At 51.3% G+C, this 22845-nt stretch overlaps 2 protein-coding genes and 1 pseudogene across 3 annotated transcripts in view; 2 read left to right on the top strand and 1 right to left on the bottom strand.

Moving 5' to 3' along the window:
* LOC106595997 (protein artemis) overlaps positions 1-9315 on the top strand; it is a gene marked incomplete at its 3' end in the record, with an annotated part of 29411 nt that extends 20096 nt beyond the window's left edge. Inside the window, exons 12-14 of the mRNA XM_045712432.1 lie at positions 558-646; positions 8875-8969; positions 9071-9315. Of these exons, the coding sequence (XP_045568388.1) occupies positions 558-646; positions 8875-8969; positions 9071-9315 (429 nt within the window). The remainder of the gene's footprint in view (positions 1-557; positions 647-8874; positions 8970-9070) is intronic.
* Positions 9316-9503: 188 nt separating this feature from the next.
* LOC106593040 (protein artemis) lies at positions 9504-11100 on the top strand (the record flags this gene model as incomplete). Its single annotated transcript, XM_045712433.1, has 2 exons — positions 9504-10334; positions 10799-11100. A coding segment is annotated over one exon (546 nt), but the record flags the coding sequence as incomplete, so codon positions are not given.
* A 1563-nt stretch (positions 11101-12663) lies between these two features.
* The window catches only part of LOC106596092 (heat shock 70 kDa protein 14-like), a 37001-nt pseudogene continuing 26819 nt past the window's right edge, over positions 12664-22845 (bottom strand). Inside the window, exons 9-12 of the transcript XR_006763575.1 lie at positions 13630-13842; positions 13393-13554; positions 13100-13167; positions 12664-12808 (exon numbers count right to left, since the gene is read on the bottom strand). The product of XR_006763575.1 is annotated as a heat shock 70 kDa protein 14-like (transcript). The remainder of the gene's footprint in view (positions 12809-13099; positions 13168-13392; positions 13555-13629; positions 13843-22845) is intronic.

Genomic DNA, 22845 nt, shown 5'->3' with positions numbered 1-22845 from the left:
GTCGTCTGTCTGTCTGCCTGCCTGCCTGTCTGTCTGCCTGCCTGCCTGCCTGCCTGCCTGCCTGCCTGCCTGCCTGTCTGTCTGTCTGCCTGCCTGCCTGTCTGTCTGTCTGCCTGCCTGTCTGTCTGTCTGCCTGCCTGTCTGTCTGTCTGCCTGTCTGTCTGTCTGTCTGTCCAGAGCCTGCTTTTCCTTCCACTCCTCCTACTCTGAGGTGAGACACCTGTCTGTCTGTCTGTCTGTCTGCCTGCCTGCCTGTCTGTCTGTCTGCCTGCCTGTCTGTCTGTCTGTCTGCCTGCCTGCCTGCCTGTCTGTCTGTCTGCCTGCCTGCCTGTCTGTCTGCCTGCCTGTCTGTCTGTCTGTCTGCCTGTCTGTCTGTCTGTCTGTCCAGAGCCTGCTTTTCCTTCCACTCCTCCTACTCTGACCTGTCTGTCTGTCTGTCTGCCCTGCCTGTCTGTCTGTCTGCCTGTCTGTCTGTCTGCGTGTCTGCCTGCCTGTCTGTCTGCCTGCCTGTCTGTCTGTCTCTGTGTGTGATACTCTTCTCTTCTTCCTGTTTTCAGATCAAAGACTTCCTGTCTTATCTCCAGCCCATCAACATCTACCCCAGTGTCGTTCCTATTGGCCGAACCCACGCTGATGTCACAGAGCTGTGAGCCAGTCATCCTCTATACACTGAATGTCTTCTCTACACCCCAAATCCCCCTACACCCCTAATACCCCTACACCCTAATACCCCAACCCCCTAATACCCCTACACCCTAATACCCCTACACCCTAATACCCCAACCCCTAATACCCCTACACCCCTAATACCCCAACCCCCTACACTCCCTAATACCCCAACCCCTAATACCCCTACACCCTAATACCCCAACCCCTAATACTCCTACACTCCCTAATACCCCAACCCTCTAATACCCCAACCCCCTACACCCCTAATACCCCAACCCCCAACCCCCCTACACCCCTAATACCCCAACACCCTAATACCCCAACCCCCTACACCCTAATACCCCAACCCCCTACACCCTAATACCCCTACACCCCTAATACCCCAAATCCCCTAATACCCCAACCCCCCAATACCCCAACCCCCCTACACCCTAATACCCCAACCCCCAATACCCCAACCCCCTACACCCTAATACCCCAACCCCCCAATACCCCAACCCCCCTACACCCTAATACCCCAACCCCTTATACCTCACCCCTAATACCCTAATACCCCAACCCCTAATACCCCAACCCCTTACCCCTAATACCCCAACCCCTAATACCCCAACCCCTAATACCCCAACCCCTAATACCCTAATACCCCAACACCCTAATACCCCAACCCCCTTACACCCCTAATACCCCAACCCCTTACACCCCTAATACCCCAACCCCTAATACCCCAACCCCTAATACCCTAATACCCCAACCCCTTACACCCCAACACCCTTATACCCTAATACCCCAACCCCTAAAACCCCTACCCCTAATACCCCTACACCCTAATACCCCAACCCCTTACACCCCTAATACCCCAACCCCTTACACCCCTTACCCCCAACACCTTATACCCTAATACCCCAACCCCTAATACCCCTACCCCTAATACCCCTACCCCTAATACCCCAACACCCTTATACCCCAACCCCCTTACACCCCCTAATACCCCAACCCCCTTACACCCCTAATACCCCAACCCCTTACACCCCAACACCCTTACACCCCAACACCCTTATACCCTAATACCCCAACCCCTAATACCCCAACACCCTAATACCCCAACACCCTTACACCCTAAAGGCGTCGGCATGCTTCAGTTCGTTTTAGCTGAACAACACGTGCTCCATAAATCCCTTAAAAGACCTTCGCTTGAAAGATGAGAAAAAACATCAATAGTACGGTTTGTCCATTGAGATGCCGTAGCCATTATACACTTCCTCAAAATAATCACAATTAAACCCGGCTAGCTGAACCCCGGCTAGCTGAACCCCGGCTAGCTGAACCCCGGCTGGCTGAACCCCGGCTAGCTGAACCCCGGCTAGCTGAACCCCGGCTAGCTGAACCCCGGCTAGCTGAATAGCTGAACCGTAGCCATTATACACTTCCACAAAATAATCACAATTAACCCGGCTAGCTGAACCCCGGCTAGCTGAACCCCCGGCTAGCTGAACCCCGGCTAGTTGAACCCCGCTAGCTGAACCGTAGCCATTATACACTTTCTCAAAATAATCACAATTAATTAACCCGGCTAGCTGAACCCAGCTAGCTGAACCCCGGCTAGCTGAACCCCGGCTAGTTGAACCCCGGCTAGCTGAACCGTAGCCATTATACACTTCCTCAAAATAATCACAAACCGGCTAGCTGAACCCTGGCTAGCTGAACCCCGGCTAGCTGAACCCCGGCCATTATACACTTCCTCAAAATAATCACAATTAATTAACCCGGCTAGCTGAACCCCGGCTAGCTGAACCCCGGCTAGCTGAACCGTAGCCATTATACACTTCCTCAAAATAATCACAATTAATTAACCCGGCTAGCTGAACCCAGCTAGCTGAACCCCGGCTAGCTGAACCCTGGCTAGCTGAACCCCGGCTAGCTGAACCGTAGCCATTATACACTTCCTCAAAATAATCACAAATAATTAACCCGGCTAGCTGAACCCTGGCTAGCTGAACCCCGGCTAGCTGAACCGAGCCATTATACACTTCCTCAAAATAATCACAATTAATTAACCCGGCTAGCTGAACCCCGGCTAGCTGAACCCCGGCTAGCTGAACTGTAGCCATTATACACTTCCTCAAAATAATCACAATTAATTAACCCGGCTAGCTGAACCCCGGCTAGCTGAACCCCGGCTAGTTGAACCCCGGCTAGCTGAACCGTAGCCATTATACACTTCCTCAAAATAATCACAATTAATTAACCCGGCTAGCTGAACCCGGCTAGCTGAACCCCGGCTAGCTGAACCCCGGCTAGTTGAACCCCGGCTAGCTGAACCCGGGCCATTATACACTTCCTCAAAATAATCACAATTAATTAACCCGGCTAGCTGAACCCGGCTAGCTGAACCCCGGCTAGCTGAACCCGGCCATTTCCTAACCCGGCTAGCTGAACCCCGGCTAGCTGAACCCCGGCCTACCCCCTTCACACCGGCTAGCTGAACCCCGGCTAGCTGAACCCGAGCCATTATACACTTCCTCAAAATAATCACAATTAATTAACCCGGCTAGGTGAACCCGGCTAGCTGAACCCGGCTAGCTGAACCCCGGGCTAGCTGAACCCCGGGCTAGCTGAACCGTAGCCATTATACACCTCAAAATAATCACAATGAATTGAAGACAACTCAACATTCAAGTTTTTGTCAAAATTAGTCGCACAATTTCACATCTAACTAAGATGTTTGGTGCAGTATTTCTCTATGGAAAAAATGTGCATGAAAACGAGTTCTCTCGTTGAATGACAACAAAGACTTTATTGAAGAATCCCAGCTGTTGACGTAGGGGCTGAGACTTCGGCTCAGAACTTCGACTTGCCTCCAGAAAGACATTTAGTACCTGAGCAGCCCGGAAAACCCCTCTCCGAAGTCCAAAACGAACAAAAATGTCCCAAAATGTCAACATAACACACCGAACAACAATATAAACACAACCATTAGTTCATATGAGGAAACCAGTCAATGGAAATGCATTCATTAGGCCCTAATCTATGGAGGTCACATGACTGGGAATATAGATATCGGTTGGTCACAGGTACCTTTTAAAAGAACAGGTAGTGGGTCTGGATCAGAACCAGTCAGTATCTGGTGTCTCCACCATTTACCTCAAGCAGCGCGACACATCTCCTTCACATAGAGTTGATCAGGCTGTTGATTGTGGAATGTCGTCCCCACTCCTCTCCAATGGCTCTGAGAAGTTACTGGATATTGGTGGGAACTGGAACACGCCGTCGTACACCTCGATCCAGAGCATCCCAAACATGCTCAATAGCTGACATGTCGGGTGTGTATGCAGGCCATGGAAGAACTGGGAGATTTTCAACTTCCAGGAAATGTGTACAGATCCTAGCAACATGGGGCTGTGCATTATCATGCTGAAACATGGGGTGATGGAGACTGATGAATGGCCTCAGGATCTCCCCACCTCCACCATGGGGCCCATACCATAACCCCACCTCCACCATGGGGCCCATACCATAACCCCACCTCCACCATGGGGCCCATACCATAACCCCACCTCCACCATGGGGCCCATACCATAACCCCACCTCCACCATGGGGCCCATACCATAACCCCACCTCCAACATGGGGCCCATACCATAACCCCACCTCCAACATGGGGCCCATACCATAACCCCACCTCCACCATGGGACCCATACCATAACCCCACCTCCACCATGGGGCCCATACCATAACCCCACCTCCACCATGGGGCCCATACCATAACCCCACCTCCACCATGGGGCCCATACCATAACCCCACCTCCACCATGGGGCCCATACCATAACCCCACACCCCCACCATGGGGCCCATACCATAACCACACCTCCACCATGGGGCCCATACCATAACCCCACCTCCACCATGGGGCCCATACCATAACCCCACACCTCCACCATGGGGCCCATACCATAACCCCACACCTCCACCATGGGGCCCATACCATAACCCCACACCTCCACCATGGGGCCCATACCATAACCCCACACCTCCACCATGGGGCCCATACCATAACCCCACCTCCACCATGGGGCCCATACCATAACCCCACCTCCACCATGGGGCCCTCTGTTCACAACATTAACATCAGTAAACCGCTCGCCAACACAACGCCATAAAAGCTGTCTGCCATCTACCAGGTACAGTTGAAATCGCGATTCACCCGTGAAAGCACATTTCTCCAGCGTGCCGAACTGCCGTCAGGTCAAGACCCTGCTGAGGACGACGAGCAGACGAGCTTCCCCAAGACGGTTTCTTATAGTTTGTGCAGAAATTCTACAGTTTCATCAGCTGTCCGGGTGGCTGGTCTCAGACGATCCCGCAGGTGAAGAAGCCGGATGTGGAGGTCCTTGGTTGGCATGGTAACACGTGGTCTGCAGGTTGTGAGGCCGGTTGGACGTACTGCCAAGTTCTCTAAAACGACGTTGGAGGCGGCTTATGGTAGAGAAATTAACATTAAATGATCTGGCAACAGCTCTGGTGGATATTCCTGCAGTCAGCCAATCGAATGCTCCCTCAATGTGAGAGCTCTGTGGTAGTGTTGTAAAAAAAAAACTGCACATTTTAGAAAGGCCTTTTATTGTCCCCAGCACAAGGTGCACCTGTGTAATGATCATTCTGTTTAATCAGCTTGTTGATATGCCACACCTGTCAGGTGGATGGATTATCTTGGCAAAGGAGAAATGCTCACTAACAGGAATGTAAGCAAATCTATTCGCAACATTTTAGAGAAATTCGTTTTTTTGATGCATATGGAACTTTTCTGGGATCTTTTATTTCAGCTCCTGAAACACGGGACCAACAGTATACATGTTGAGATGAACTCTACCGTACTGTTATATTGTAGATGAACTCTACCGTACTGTTATATTGTAGATGAACTCTACCGTACTGTTATATTGTAGATGAACTCTACCGTACTGTTATATTGTAGATGAACTCTACCGTACTGTTATATTGTAGTTCAGTGTAGATGAACTCTACCATAATGTTATATTGTAGTTCAGTGTAGATGAACTCTACCATAATGTTATATTGTAGTTCAGTGTAGATGAACTCTACCATAATGTTATATTGTAGTTCAGTGTAGATGAACTCTACCATAATGTTATATTGTAGTTCAGTGTAGATGAACTCTACCATAATGTTATATTGTAGTTCAGTGTAGATGAACTCTACCATAATGTTATATTGTAGTTCAGTGTAGATGAACTCTACCGTACTGTTATATTGTAGTTCAGTGTAGATGAACTCTACCATAATGTTATATTGTAGTTCAGTGTAGATGAACTCTACTGTAATGTTATATTGTAGTTCAGTGTAGATGAACTCTACTGTACTGTTATATTGTAGTTTAGTGTAGATGTATGAACTCTACTGTAATGTTATATTGTAGTTCAGTGTAGATGTATGAACTCTACTGTAATGTTATATTGTAGTTCAGTGTAGATGAACTCTACCGTAATGTTATATTGTAGTTCAGTGTAGATGTATGAACTCTACTGTACTGTTATATTGTAGTTCAGTGTAGATGAACTCTACTGTAATGTTATATTGTAGTTCAGTGTAGATGAACTCTACCGTAATGTTATATTGCAGTTCAGTGTAGATGAACTCTACCATAATGTTATATTGTAGTTCAGTGTAGATGAACTCTACCATACTGTTATATTGTAGTTCAGTGTAGATGTATGAACTCTACCATAATGTTATATTGTAGTTCAGTGTAGATGTATGAACTCTACTGTAATGTTATATTGTAGTTCAGTGTAGATGAACTCTACCATAATGTTATATTGTAGTTCAGTGTAGATGAACTCTACCATAATGTTATATTGTAGTTCAGTGTAGATGAACTCTACCATAATGTTATATTGTAGTTCAGTGTAGATGAACTCTACTATACTGTTATATTGTAGATCAGTGTAGATGAACTCTACCATAATGTTATATTGTAGTTCAGTGTAGATGTATGAACTCTACTGTAATGTTATATTGTAGTTCAGTGTAGATGGAACTCTACTGTACTGTTATATTGTAGTTCAGTATAGATGGAACTCTACCATAATGTTATATTGTAGTTCAGTGTAGATGTATGAACTCTACTGTAATGTTATATTGTAGTTCAGTGTAGATGAACTCTACCGTAATGTTATATTGTAGTTCAGTGTAGATGAACTCTACCGTAATGTTATATTGTAGTTCAGTGTAGATGAACTCTACCATAATGTTATATTGTAGTTCAGTGTAGATGAACTCTACCATAATGTTATATTGTAGTTCAGTGTAGATGAACTCTACCGTACTGTTATATTGTAGTTCAGTGTAGATGAACTCTACTGTAATGTTATATTGTAGTTCAGTGTAGATGAACTCTACCGTAATGTTATATTGTAGTTCAGTGTAGATGAACTCTACTATATTGTAGTTCAGTGTAGATGAACTCTACCATAATGTTATATTGTAGTTCAGTGTAGATGAACTCTACTGTAATGTTATATTGTAGTTCAGTGTAGATGAACTCTACTGTAATGTTTCGTCTGGGAAGCATGCAGATGTCTTAACCCAATGCTGTTGAATCCATGACAGGACTGTGGAGGATTAGGCCTGTGTGTGTTCAGTGCATTGGGAAAGTATTCAGACCCCTTCACTTTTTCCACAGCCTTATTCTAAAATTGATAAAAACCCCATAATAAAAGCAAAAACAGGTTAAGACATTTTTGCAAATGTATCAAATATTAAAAAATCATCACATTTATATAAGTATTCAGACCCTTTACTCAATACTTTGAAGCACCTTTGGCAGCGATTACAGCCTCGAGTCTTCTTGGGTATGACGCTACAAGTTTGGCACACCTGTATTTGGGGAGTTTCTCCCATTCTTCTCTGCAGATCCTCTCAAGCTCTGTCAGGTTGGATGGGGAGCGTCGCTGCACAGCTATTTTCAGGTCTCTCCAGAGCTGTTCGATCAGGTTCAAGTCCGGGCTCTGGCTGGGCCACTCAAGGACATTCAGAGACTTGTCCTGAAGCCACTCCAGTGTTGTCTTGGCTGTGTGCTTAGGGTCGTTGTCCTGTTGGAAGGTGAACCTTCACCCCAGTCTGAGGTCCTGAGCGTTCTAGAGCAGGTTTTCATCAAGGATCTCTCTGTACTTTGCTCCGTTCATCTCTCCCTCGATCCTGACTAGTCTCCCAGTCCCTGCTGCTGAAAAACATCCTCACAGCATGATGCTGCCACCACCATGCTTCACTGTAGGGATGGTATTGGCCAGATGATGAGCGGCGCCTGGTTTTCTCCAGACATAACGCTTGGCATTCAGGCCAAAGAGTTCAATCTTGTTTCTCATGGTCTGAGAGTCTTTTCGTCGTGCCTTTTACTGAGGAGTGGCTTCCGTCTGGCCACTCTACTATAAAGGCCTGATTGGTGGAGTGCTGGGTTAACCTTCCAGAAGGACAACCAATTCCACAGAGGAACTCTGTCAGAGTGACCATCGGGTTCTTGGTCACCTCCCTGACCGGGCGGCCGGCTCTAGGAGGAGTCTTGGTGGTTCCAAACTTCTTCCATTGAAGAATGATGGAGGCCACTGTGTTCTTAGACCTTCAATGCTGCAGATTTATTTTTTGGTACCCTTCCCCCAGATCTGTGCCTCGACACAATCCTGTCTCGGAGCTCTACGGACAGTTCCTTCGACCTCATGGCTTGGTTTCTGCTCTACCTGTCAACTGTGGGACCTTATATAGACAGGTGTGAGCCTTTCCAAATCATGTCCTATCAATTTAATTTACCACAGGTGGACTTCAATCAAGTTGTAGAAACATCTCAAGGATGATCAATGGAAACAGGAAGCACCTGAACTCCATTTGGAGCCTCATAGCAAAGGGTCTGAATACTGATCAGGTCTGTCACTGATGTGAATCAGCTTTCTGTAGATGGATTAAACAACTGTTTTCCTCCATTGTAGAATAAGGCTGTAACGTAACAGATGGATTAAACAACTGTTTTCCTCCATTGTAGAATAAGGCTGTAACGTAACAGATGGATTAAATAACTGTTTTCCTCCATTGTAGAATAAGGCTGTAACGTAACAAAATGTGTAACAAGGGAAGGGGTCTGAATCCTTTCCGAATGCACTGCATTTGTTAGCGTACGTGTGACCGTCTGTCTCCAGGTTGAAGTCCATGTGTAGAGACGTGTCCTCTTCAGCTGTGGTCTACAGACCTCTGGGAACACTGAAACGCACCAGACCAGAGCAGCAAACCCACGGTGAGTCTCTCTCCTGACCACAGCCAGCTGTCCCTTCCAACCAGCCTTTCTACATTATTTCACCGCTTTGTGATTGGCTCTGTTTTTTTTTTTTATATCAGATGTGGACCGTGCTGATTGGCTGTTTGAGGGGGCGGACCTGGCCCCTGTCAGGAAGAGGGTGATGATGCAGGAGGCCACACCCACAACGCTCACTAACCCTCCCGACGATCCTCTTCCCTTCACACCTCTCGTCACGGGAGACTACATGGACTGTACCGAATCTAATGACGATGAGGAGGAGGAGGAGGGAGAGAGAGGCTGGGGAGGAGAGAGACCTGGAGGAAGGAGAGAGAGGTGGGGAGGAGAGAGACCTGGAGGAAGGAGAGAGAGGTAGGGAGGAGAGAGACCTGGAGGAAGGAGAGAGAGGTGGGGAGGAGAGAGACCTGGAGGAAGGAGAGAGAGGTGGGGAGGAGAGAGACCTGGAGGAAGGAGAGAGAGGTGGGGAGGAGAGAGACCTGGAGGAAGGAGAGAGAGGTGGGGAGGAGGAGAGACCTGGAGGAAGGAGAGAGAGGTGGGGAGGAGAGAGACCTGGAGGAAGGAGAGAGAGGTGGGGAGGAGAGAGATGAGGGGTCTGTATCTAATTCTGGCCCCCCTCCTCGCTGGGAGGAGTTTTTCACCACGGAGATACTGACGGACAGCCAGACCAGCCAACCAAACTCCTGCTCTCACACAAGCCCCTCCCACTCTCCACTGACAGGCTCCCAGACCCCAGAGCTGTTTGTTGATGACTTCGTCACACTCCCCTCGCCGTCAATTCCTCTCTCGGCTGGGCGAGGCCCGAGTCAGGCTGACAGCATGCTCATCCAATCAGAAGACCGGTGTCAGGGAGATGCATTGACCAATCTGGAGGCTTGGGGGGAGGAGTGTGGCAGCCACACTAACCAATCAGAGCCAACGGAGTCTCAGATGTCTTCGGACTTTGACATCCCGTCTACGCCGGATTCGGACCGACCCGGACCAGACGAGCTCAGCGATCTGTACAGGAGACTGGCCGCTGGAGAGGAAGTGGTCACCAGGACAGGAAGTCAGTCCCTCTGACCAACTCTTTGTATAGAGGGAAGAGGAAGCGATTCATAGACAGTCAATGACCAAAGCCAGCTGCTAATGCAGTGGTGCCTATGAGAGAGCAGTCACCTGCAGCAGTCTGGAACATTGTGGCCATGATATACAGTAGCTTAGTCATTTCCCAACCATAGCACCCAATGATCGTTCCATCCAGGTGACTACTTTAAAATGGTGGAAGCCCTCAATATCCAGGATATATGGGAGAGGGGTCCAGGATATATGGGAGAGGAGTCCAGGATATATGGGAGAGGAGTCCAGGTTATAGAGGGGTCCAGGTTATAGAGGGGTCCAGGTTATATGGGAGAGGTGTCCAGGTTATATGGGAGAGGAGTCCAGGTTATATGGGAGAGGAGTCCAGGTTATATGGGAGAGGAGTCCAGGTTATATGGGAGAGGGGTCCAGGTTATAGAGAGGTCCAGGATATATGGGAGAGGAGTCCAGGTTATAGAGGGGTCCAGGTTAAATGGGAGAGGAGTCCAGGATATATGGGAGAGGAGTCCAGGATATATGGGAGAGGAGTCCAGGATATATGGGAGAGGAGTCCAGGTTATAGAGGGGTCCAGGTTATATGGGAGAGGAGTCCAGGATATATGGGAGAGGAGTCCAGGATATATGGGAGAGGAGTCCAGGATATATGGGAGAGGAGTCCAGGATATATGGGAGAGGAGTCCAGGTTATAGAGGGGTCCAGGTTATATGGGTCCAGGTTATAGAGGGGTCCAGGTTATATGGGTCCATCTCTGTTATAGAGTCAATGGATGATTGTGTGTTCTTGACAATGTCTTCCTCACCTGAAAATAGTTGTCTGTTTTTGTCCAACTTCAAGTCAATTGATTAATGCAGATATACGATTTGATGTGGCGCCTAGGAATTATCTACACAGACCTTCCCCATGATACCTTACCCACGCCCTACTGTTATAGAGACACCTTACCCACGCCCTACTGTTATAGAGACACCTTACCCACGCCCTACTGTTATAGAGACACCTTACCCACGCCCTACTGTTATAGAGACACCTTACCCACGCCCTACTGTTATAGAGACACCTTACCCACGCCCTACTGTTAGAGACACCTTACCCACGCCCTACTGTTATAGAGACACCTTACCCACGCCCTACTGTTATAGAGACACCTTACCCACGCCCTACTGTTATAGAGATACCTTACCCACGCCCTACTGTTATAGAGACACCTTACCCACGCCCTACTGTTATAGAGACACCTTACCCACGCCCTACTGTTATAGACACCTTACCCACGCCCTACTGTTATATAGACACCTTACCCACGCCCTACTGTTATAGAGACACCTTACCCACGCCCTACTGTTATAGAGACACCTTACCCACGCCCTACTGTTATAGAGACACCTTACCCACGCCCTACTGTTATAGAGACACCTTACCCACGCCCTACTGTTATAGACACCTTACCCACGCCCTACTGTTATAGACACCTTACCCACGCCCTACTGTTATAGAGACACCTTACCCACACCCTACTGTTATAGAGACACCTTACCCACGCCCTACTGTTATAGAGACACCTTACCCACGCCCTACTGTTATAGACACCTTACCCACGCCCTACTGTTATAGAGACACCTTACCCACGCCCTACTGTTATAGACACCTTACCCACGCCCTACTGTTATAGACACCTTACCCACGCCCTACTGTTATAGACACCTTACCCACGCCCCTACTGTTATAGACACCTTACCCACGCCCCTACTGTTATAGACACCTTACCCACGCCCTACTGTTATAGACACCTTACCCACGCCCTACTGTTATAGAGACACCTTACCCACGCCCTACTGTTATAGAGACACCTTACCCACGCCCTACTGTTATAGAGACACCTTACCCACGCCCTACTGTTATAGAGACCTTACCCACGCCCCTACTGTTATAGAGACCTTACCCACGCCCTACTGTTATAGAGACACCTTACCCACGCCCTACTGTTATAGAGACACCTTACCCACGCCCTACTGTTATAGAGACACCTTACCCACGCCCTACTGTTATAGACACCTTACCCACGCCCTACTGTTATAGACACCTTACCCACGCCCTACTGTTATAGAGACACCTTACCCACGCCCTACTGTTATAGAGACACCTTACCCACGCCCTACTGTTATAGAGATGCCTTACCCACGCCCTACTGTTATAGACACCTTACCCACGCCCTACTGTTATAGACACCTTACCCACGCCCTACTGTTATAGAGACACCTTACCCACGCCCTACTGTTATAGACACCTTACCCACGCCCTACTGTTATAGAGACACCTTACCCACGCCCTACTGTTATAGACACCTTACCCACGCCCTACTGTTATAGAGATGCCCTATATACACATGTACCCTACCAGCGCCTGCTGCACACCTGGCCTATCAGGGCCAAGAGAACCCACAGCGACGCCCCTGTGAATGTTCAGCAGGGAACACAGACCTGCAGTCTCTTCCTGCCAGGCTGAGAGACCACGGAGAGAATAACCGCTGTTCGTAACTGAAGAGAATAAAGGAAGTCTGTTGCAGCTGTTCGTAACTGGAGAGAATAAAGGAACTAAGTTAAACCAGAATGTCTTTATTTAAACTTTAAAAAGGAACTTTAATGACATTAACTTGGTGGTGAAATCAGGAGGCTGCTGATATGCTGATGGCTTCAGTCTTCCCACTGTTCTGCTCCACACAGCTCACATGGAGAGACCCGTCCCTGAAACACACACAGGTTACACACGGTCCGAATACACGGTCCACACACACACGGTCCAGTCCACACAGCTCACATGGAGAGACCCGTCCCTGAAACACACACAGGTTACACACGGTCCGGTCCACACACACACGGTCCAGTCCACACAGCTCACATGGAGAGACCCGTCCCTGAAACACACACACGGCCCGGTCCACACACACGGTCCGGTCCCCACACACACACACGGTCCGGTCCAGTCCACCACCACGGCCCGGTCCACAGCTGAAACAGAGTGCTGCTGGGAGTTACCTCTTCATGGTTACCACGGCATCAATGTCATGGTTGTCCTCTTTGGTCTCCAGGTCTCTCAGAACAATCTGCAGACAAGAGACATGTTGGTTCTCTGGTGGAGGGGGAGGAGGGGGAGAGGAGGGGAGGAGGGGGAGGAGGGGAGGGGAGGGAGGGGAGGGGGAGGTCTCTCAGAACAATCTGCAGATAAGAGACATGTTGGTGTGTGTGTACCTTGGCCAGTCTCTCTGCTGCTCTGTGTGTGTGTGTGTGTGTGTGTGTGTGTGTGTGTGTGTGTGTGTGTGTGTGTGTACCTTGGCCAGTCTCTCTGGCTGCTCTGTGGTTTTCTGGTAAAGCTCCAGACAGAGAGATGCCAAGCGGCCAGGACCAGACAGGATGTGATGTCGCCGAGCAGGAAGGGGCGTGCCCGAGGGGAGGAGCACAGAGAACACCTCAGCCCCTGTTTCATCCACCTCCTGTCAATCACACAGATTAGCCAATCAGAAGCTGCTCTATTAGTCGTGTGTGTGTGTGTGTGTGTGTGTGTGTACCTTGAGCAGAATGTCTGAGACACAGGCTTCCACGGTAACAGACTCTGGGGAGGAGCCAATCTCCCGGCCGACTAGAAGGCCCGCCTCCATCGCTGCGCCGACCGCAATGACCTCATCAGGTGGGGCGGAGCTTAGCAGCTCCACGTCAGCGAACAGATCTCTGATCATCTGCTGCAGCCGAGGAATCCTGGCAGACCCCCCACAGAGAACTACCTGGAACACACACACACCGTTAACCCCCACAGAGAACCACCTGGAACACACACACACACCGTTAACCCCCACAGAGAACCACCTGGAACACACACACACCGTTAACCCCCCACAGAGAACCACCTGGAACACACACACACCGTTAACCCCCCACAGAGAACCACCTGGAACACACACACACCGTTAACCCCCACAGAGAACCACCTGGAACACACACACACCGTTAACCCCCACAGAGAACCACCTGGAACACACACACACCGTTAACCCCCACAGAGAACCACCTGGAACACACACACACCGTTAACCCCCACAGAGAACCACCTGGAACACACACACACACCGTTAACCCCCACAGAGAACCACCTGGAACACACACACACCGTTAACCCCCACAGAGAACCACCTGGAACACACACACACCGTTAACCCCCACAGAGAACCACCTGGAACACACACACACCGTTAACCCCCACAGAGAACCACCTGGAACACACACACACCGTTAACCCCCCACAGAGAACTACCTGGAACACACACACACACACACCGTTAACCCCCCACAGAGAACCACCTGGAACACACACACACCGTTAACCCCCCACAGAGAACTACCTGGAACACACACACACCTTTAACCCCCACAGAGAACTACCTGGAACACACACACACCTTTAACCCCCCACAGAGAACCACCTGGAACACACACACACACACCGTTAACCCCCCACAGAGAACCACCTGGAACACACACACACCGTTAACCCCCCACAGAGAACCACCTGGAACACACACACACCGTTAACCCCCCACAGAGAACCACCTGGAACACACACACACCGTTAACCCCCACAGAGAACCACCTGGAACACACACACACACCGTTAACCCCCACAGAGAACCACCTGGAACACACACACACCGTTAACCCCCACAGAGAACCACCTGGAACACACACACACCGTTAACCCCCCACAGAGAACCACCTGGAACACACACACACACCGAGAACCACCTGGAACACACACACACCGTTAACCCCCACAGAGAACCACCTGGAACACACACACACCGTTAACCCCCACAGAGAACCACCTGGAACACACACACACCGTTAACCCCCCACAGAGAACCACCTGGAACACACACACACACACACCGTTAACCCCCCACAGAGAACCACCTGGAACACACACACACCGTTAACCCCCACAGAGAACTACCTGGAACACACACACACCTTTAACCCCCCACAGAGAACTACCTGGAACACACACACACCTTTAACCCCCACAGAGAACCACCTGGAACACACACACACACACCGTTAACCCCCACAGAGAACCACCTGGAACACACACACACCGTTAACCCCCACAGAGAACCACCTGGAACACACACACACCGTTAACCCCCCACAGAGAACCACCTGGAACACACACACACCGTTAACCCCCACAGAGAACCACCTGGAACACACACACACACCGTTAACCCCCACAGAGAACCACCTGGAACACACACACACCGTTAACCCCCCACAGAGAACCACCTGGAACACACACACACCGTTAACCCCCCACAGAGAACCACCTGGAACACACACACACACCGTTAACCCCCACAGAGAACCACCTGGAACACACACACACCACCGTTAACCCCCCACAGAGAACCACCTGGAACACACACACACCTTTAACCCCCACAGAGAACCACCTGGAACACACACACACACACACCGTTAACCCCCACAGAGAACTACCTGGAACACACACACACCTTAACCCCCACAGAGAACCACCTGGAACACACACACACACACCGTTAACCCCCACAGAGAACCACCTGGAACACACACACACACCGTTAACCCCCCACAGAGAACCACCTGGAACACACACACACACCGTTAACCCCCACAGAGAACCACCTGGAACACACACACACCGTTAACCCCCCACAGAGAACCACCTGGAACACACACACACCGTTAACCCCCCACAGAGAACCACCTGGAACACACACACACCGTTAACCCCCACAGAGAACCACCTGGAACACACACACACACCGTTAACCCCCACAGAGAACCACCTGGAACACACACACACCGTTAACCCCCACAGAGAACCACCTGGAACACACACACACCGTTAACCCCCACAGAGAACCACCTGGAACACACACACACCGTTAACCCCCCACAGAGAACCACCTGGAACACACACACACCGTTAACCCCCCACAGAGAACCACCTGGAACACACACACACCGTTAACCCCACAGAGAACCACCTGGAACACACACACACCGTTAACCCCCACAGAGAACCACCTGGAACACACACACACACCGTTAACCCCCACAGAGAACCACCTGGAACACACACACACACCGTTAACCCCCCACAGAGAACCACCTGGAACACACACACACACACACGTTAACCCCCCACAGAGAACCACCTGGAACACACACACACCGTTAACCCCCACAGAGAACCACCTGGAACACACACACACCGTTAACCCCCCACAGAGAACCACCTGGAACACACACACACCGTTAACCCCCACAGAGAACCACCTGGAACACACACACACCGTTAACCCCCACAGAGAACCACCTGGAACACACACACACACCGTTAACCCCCCACAGAGAACCACCTGGAACACACACACACACCGTTAACCCCCCACAGAGAACCACCTGGAACACACACACACCGTTAACCCCCACAGAGAACCACCTGGAACACACACACACCGTTAACCCCCCACAGAGAACCACCTGGAACACACACACACACCGTTAACCCCCCACAGAGAACCACCTGGAACACACACACACCGTTAACCCCCACAGAGAACCACCTGGAACACACACACACCGTTAACCCCCCACAGAGAACTACCTGGAACACACACACACACACCGTTAACCCCCCACAGAGAACCACCTGGAACACACACACACCGTTAACCCCCACAGAGAACCACCTGGAACACACACACACCGTTAACCCCCACAGAGAACCACCTGGAACACACACACACCGTTAACCCCCCACAGAGAACTACCTGGAACACACACACACCGTTAACCCCCACAGAGAACCACCTGGAACACACACACACCGTTAACCCCCACAGAACCACCTGGAACACACACACACCGTTAAACCCCCACAGAGAACCACCTGGAACACACACACACACCGTTAACCCCCACAGAGAACCACCTGGAACACACACACACCGTTAACCCCCACAGAGAACCACCTGGAACACACACACACCGTTAACCCCCCACAGAGAACCACCTGGAACACACACACACCGTTAACCCCCCACAGAGAACTACCTGGAACACACACACACCGTTAACCCCCACAGAGAACCACCTGGAACACACACACACCGTTAACCCCCACAGAACCACCTGGAACACACACACACCGTTAACCCCCACAGAGAACCACCTGGAACACACACACACACCGTTAACCCCCCACAGAGAACCACCTGGAACACACACACACCGTTAACCCCCACAGAGAACCACCTGGAACACACACACACCGTTAACCCCCACAGAGAACCACCTGGAACACACACACACACGTTAACCCCCCACAGAGAACCACCTGGAACACACACACACCGTTAACCCCCACAGAGAACCACCTGGAACACACACACACCGTTAACCCCCACAGAGAACCACCTGGAACACACACACACCGTTAACCCCCACAGAGAACCACCTGGAACACACACACACCGTTAACCCCCACAGAGAACCACCTGGAACACACACACACCGTTAACCCCCCACAGAGAACCACCTGGAACACACACACACCGTTAACCCCCACAGAGAACCACCTGGAACACACACACACCGTTAACCCCCCACAGAGAACCACCTGGAACACACACACACCGTTAACCCCCACAGATAACCACCTGGAACACACACACACCGTTAACCCCCACAGATAACCACCTGGAACACACACACACACACCGTTAACCCCCACAGAGAACCACCTGGAACACACACACACCGTTAACCCCCACAGAGAACCACCTGGAACACACACACACCGTTAACCCCCACAGAGAACTACCTGGAACACACACACACCGTTAACCCCCCACAGAGAACCACCTGGAACACACACACACACCGTTAACCCCCCACAGAGAACCACCTGGAACACACACACACCGTTAACCCCCCCACAGAGAACCACCTGGAACACACACACACCGTTAACCCCCACAGAGAACCACCTGGAACACACACACACCGTTAACCCCCACAGAGAACCACCTGGAACACACACACACCGTTAACCCCCCACAGAGAACCACCTGGAACACACACACACCGTTAACCCCACAGAGAACCACCTGGAACACACACACACACACACACCGTTAACCCCCCACAGAGAACCACCTGGAAAACACACACACCCGTTAACCCCCCACAGAGAACCACCTGGAACACACACACACGTTAACCCCCACAGAGAACCACCTGGAACACACACACACCGTTAAACCCCCACAGAGAACCACCTGGAACACACACACACCGTTAACCCCCACAGAGAACCACCTGGAACACACCGTTAACCCCCACAGAGAACCACCTGGAACACACACACACACCGTTAACCCCCACAGAACCACCTGGAACACACACACACCGTTAACCCCCACAGAGAACCACCTGGAACACACACACACCGTTAACCCCCCACAGAGAACCACCTGGAACACACACACACCGTTAACCCCCCACAGAGAACCACCTGGAACACACACACACCGTTAACCCCCCACAGAGAACCACCTGGAACACACACACACCGTTAACCCCCACAGAGAACCACCTGGAACACACACACACCGTTAACCCCACAGAGAACCACCTGGAACACACACACACCGTTAACCCCCCACAGAGAACCACCTGGAAAACACACACACCGTTAACCCCCACAGAGAACCACCTGGAACACACACACACACCGTTAACCCCACAGAGAACCACCTGGAACACACACACACCGTTAACCCCCCACAGAGAACCACCTGGAACACACACGTTAACCCCCACAGAGAACCACCTGGAACACACACACACCGTTAACCCCCACAGAGAACCACCTGGAACACACACACACACCGTTAACCCCCACAGAGAACCACCTGGAACACACACACACCGTTAACCCCCACAGAGAACCACCTGGAACACACACACACCGTTAACCCCCACAGAGAACCACCTGGAACACACACACACCGTTAACCCCCACAGAGAACTACCTGGAACACACACACACCGTTAACCCCCCACAGAGAACCACCTGGAACACACACACACCTTTAACCCCCACAGAGAACCACCTGGAACACACACACACCGTTAACCCCCACAGAGAACCACCTGGAACACACACACACCGTTAACCCCCACAGAGAACCACCTGGAACACACACACACCGTTAACCCCCCACAGAGAACCACCTGGAACACACACACACCGTTAACCCCCACAGAGAACCACCTGGAACACACACACACCGTTAACCCCCCACAGAGAACTACCTGGAACACACACACACCGTTAACCCCCACAGAGAACCACCTGGAACACACACACACCGTTAACCCCCACAGAACCACCTGGAACACACACACACCGTTAAACCCCCACAGAGAACCACCTGGAACACACACACACACGTTAACCCCCACAGAGAACCACCTGGAACACACACACACCGTTAACCCCCCACAGAGAACCACCTGGAACACACACACACCGTTAACCCCCCACAGAGAACCACCTGGAACACACACACCGTTAACCCCCCACAGAGAACTACCTGGAACACACACACACCGTTAACCCCCACAGAGAACCACCTGGAACACACACACACCGTTAACCCCCACAGAACCACCTGGAACACACACACACCGTTAACCCCCCACAGAGAACCACCTGGAACACACACACACCGTTAACCCCCACAGAGAACCACCTGGAACACACACACACCGTTAACCCCCCACAGAGAACCACCTGGAACACACACACACCGTTAACCCCCACAGAGAACCACCTGGAACACACACACACCGTTAACCCCCACAGAGAACCACCTGGAACACACACACACCGTTAACCCCCACAGAGAACCACCTGGAACACACACACACCGTTAACCCCCACAGAGAACCACCTGGAACACACACACACCGTTAACCCCCACAGAGAACCACCTGGAACACACACACACCGTTAACCCCCACAGAGAACCACCTGGAACACACACACACCGTTAACCCCCACAGAGAACCACCTGGAACACACACACCGTTAACCCCCACAGAGAACTACCTGGAACACACACACACCGTTAACCCCCCACAGAGAACCACCTGGAACACACACACACACCGTTAACCCCCACAGAGAACCACCTGGAACACACACACACCGTTAACCCCCCACAGAGAACCACCTGGAACACACACACACCGTTAACCCCCCACAGAGAACCACCTGGAACACACACACACCGTTAACCCCCACAGAGAACTACCTGGAACACACACACACCGTTAACCCCCCACAGAGAACTACCTGGAACACACACACACCGTTAACCCCCACAGACAACCACCTGGAACACACACACACCGTTAACCCCCACAGAGAACCACCTGGAACACACACACACCGTTAACCCCCACAGAGAACCACCTGGAACACACACACACCGTTAACCCCCACAGAGAACCACCTGGAACACACACACACCGTTAACCCCCACAGAGAACCACCTGGAACACACACACACACACACACCGTTAACCCCCACAGAGAACCACCTGGAAAACACACACACGCCGTTAACCCCCACAGAGAACCACCTGGAACACACACACACCGTTAACCCCCCACAGAGAACCACCTGGAACACACACACACCGTTAACCCCCACAGAGAACCACCTGGAACACACACACACCGTTAAACCCCCCACAGAGAACCACCTGGAACACACACACCGTTAAACCCCACAGAGAACCACCTGGAACACACCGTTAACCCCCACAGAGAACCACCTGGAACACACACACACCGTTAACCCCACAGAACCACCTGGAACACACACACACCGTTAACCCCACAGAGAACCACCTGGAACACACACACACCGTTAACCCCCCACAGAGAACCACCTGGAACACACACACACCGTTAACCCCCCACAGAGAACCACCTGGAACACACACACACCGTTAACCCCCACAGAGAACCACCTGGAAAACACACACACCGTTAACCCCCACAGAGAACCACCTGGAACACACACACACCGTTAAACCCCCACAGAGAACCACCTGGAACACACACACACCGTTAACCCCCCACAGAGAACCACCTGGAACACACACACACCGTTAACCCCCACAGAGAACCACCTGGAACACACACACACCGTTAACCCCCACAGAGAACCACCTGGAACACACACACACCGTTAACCCCCCACAGACAACCACCTGGAACACACACACACCGTTAACCCCCACAGAGAACCACCTGGAACACACACACACCGTTAACCCCCCACAGAGAACCACCTGGAACACACACACACCGTTAACCCCCCACAGAGAACCACCTGGAACACACACACACCGTTAACCCCCACAGAGAACCACCTGGAACACACACACACCGTTAACCCCCCACAGAGAACCACCTGGAACACACACACACCGTTAACCCCCACAGAGAACCACCTGGAACACACACACACCGTTAACCCCCACAGAGAACCACCTGGAACACACACACACCGTTAACCCCCACAGAGAACCACCTGGAACACACACACACCGTTAACCCCCACAGAGAACCACCTGGAACACACACACACCGTTAACCCCCACAGAGAACCACCTGGAACACACACACACCGTTAACCCCCACAGAGAACTACCTGGAACACACACACACCGTTAACCCCCACAGAGAACCACCTGGAACACACACACACCGTTAACCCCCCACAGAGAACCACCTGGAACACACACACACCGTTAACCCCCACAGAGAACCACCTGGAACACACACACACCGTTAACCCCCCACAGAGAACTACCTGGAACACACACACACCGTTAACCCCCACAGAGAACCACCTGGAACACACACACACCGTTAACCCCCACAGAGAACTACCTGGAACACACACACACCGTTAACCCCCACAGAGAACTACCTGGAACACACACACACCGTTAACCCCCACAGAGAACCACCTGGAACACACACACACCGTTAACCCCCACAGAGAACCACCTGGAACACACACACACCGTTAACCCCCCACAGAGAACCACCTGGAACACACACACACCGTTAACCCCCACAGAGAACCACCTGGAACACACACACACCGTTAACCCCCACAGAGAACCACCTGGAACACACACACACCGTTAACCCCCCACAGAGAACCACCTGGAACACACACACACACCGTTAACCCCCACAGAGAACCACCTGGAACACACACACACACCGTTAACCCCCACAGAGAACCACCTGGAACACACACACACACCGTTAACCCCCACAGAGAACCACCTGGAACACACACACACCGTTAACCCCCACAGAGAACCACCTGGAACACACACACACCGTTAACCCCCACAGAGAACCACCTGGAACACACACACACCGTTAAACCCCCCACAGAGAACTACCTGGAACACACACACACCGTTAACCCCCACAGAGAACCACCTGGAACACACACACACACCGTTAACCCCCCACAGAGAACCACCTGGAACACACACACACACCGTTAACCCCCCACAGAGAACCACCTGGAACACACACACACCGTTAACCCCCCACAGAGAACCACCTGGAATGACGTCTC

This window comes from Salmo salar, unplaced genomic scaffold, assembly GCF_905237065.1.
Source record: "Salmo salar unplaced genomic scaffold, Ssal_v3.1, whole genome shotgun sequence".
NCBI lineage: Eukaryota > Metazoa > Chordata > Actinopteri > Salmoniformes > Salmonidae > Salmo > Salmo salar.
This window is presented reverse-complemented; position numbering and strand designations above follow the sequence as displayed.